The sequence below is a fragment of the Primulina huaijiensis genome, unplaced genomic scaffold, assembly GCF_012295235.1.
Source record: "Primulina huaijiensis isolate GDHJ02 unplaced genomic scaffold, ASM1229523v2 C13125488, whole genome shotgun sequence".
In the NCBI taxonomy this organism is placed as follows: Eukaryota; Viridiplantae; Streptophyta; class Magnoliopsida; order Lamiales; family Gesneriaceae; genus Primulina; species Primulina huaijiensis.
In genome coordinates, this window is record NW_027341893.1 from 1 (window position 1) to 601 (window position 601).

Here is a 601-nt window from a genome sequence, read left to right on the forward strand (position 1 = left end):
ATGCATTGGACTTCAATCAAGTTGTCATTTTTGTCAAAAGCGTCAATAGAGCTGCCGAGCTTAACAAGTTGCTTGTGGAGTGTAATTTCCCATCTATTTGCATTCATTCTGGCATGTCTCAGGAAGAAAGGTTTGTGACTCTTTGTTCTCTTTGGATATCCTTGTTTTTTCCCGAAAATATCATGTATGTTGTCCTCAAGTTAGTAGTGCATAAATGGAATGCATTTGACGACCGTCACTTGAGTCTTGTGTGCTTGGTCTCCTATTTCCGAAGATTGTTATTCTTAACGTGTGGGGGTTTTCAGATTGACTCGGTACAAGGGATTCAAAGAAGGGCACAAGAGAATTCTAGTTGCAACAGATCTGGTGGGAAGAGGAATAGACATTGAACGGGTGAACATTGTGATTAACTATGATATGCCTGATTCAGCTGACACTTATCTCCATCGGGTACAAGTCACTGGCTTTCATGCACAATTTAAATGTTTTTGAACAAGTGCCTTTAATTTGTTTTTCCTGATTTTTGAAATGTTAGGTGGGTAGAGCTGGGCGATTTGGAACCAAAGGACTTGCCATCACGTTTGTTTCTTCTGCATCCGAT

General features: G+C 40.3%; 1 protein-coding gene across 1 annotated transcript; it reads left to right on the forward strand.

The window, feature by feature from the left end:
- Nucleotides 1-5: 5 nt before the first annotated feature.
- On the forward strand, nucleotides 6-598 carry LOC140965413 (DEAD-box ATP-dependent RNA helicase 15-like; the record flags this gene model as incomplete). Its single annotated transcript, XM_073425497.1, has 3 exons — nucleotides 6-130; nucleotides 306-450; nucleotides 536-598. Coding segments are annotated over 3 exons (333 nt in total), but the record flags the coding sequence as incomplete, so codon positions are not given.
- Nucleotides 599-601: the final 3 nt, after the last annotated feature.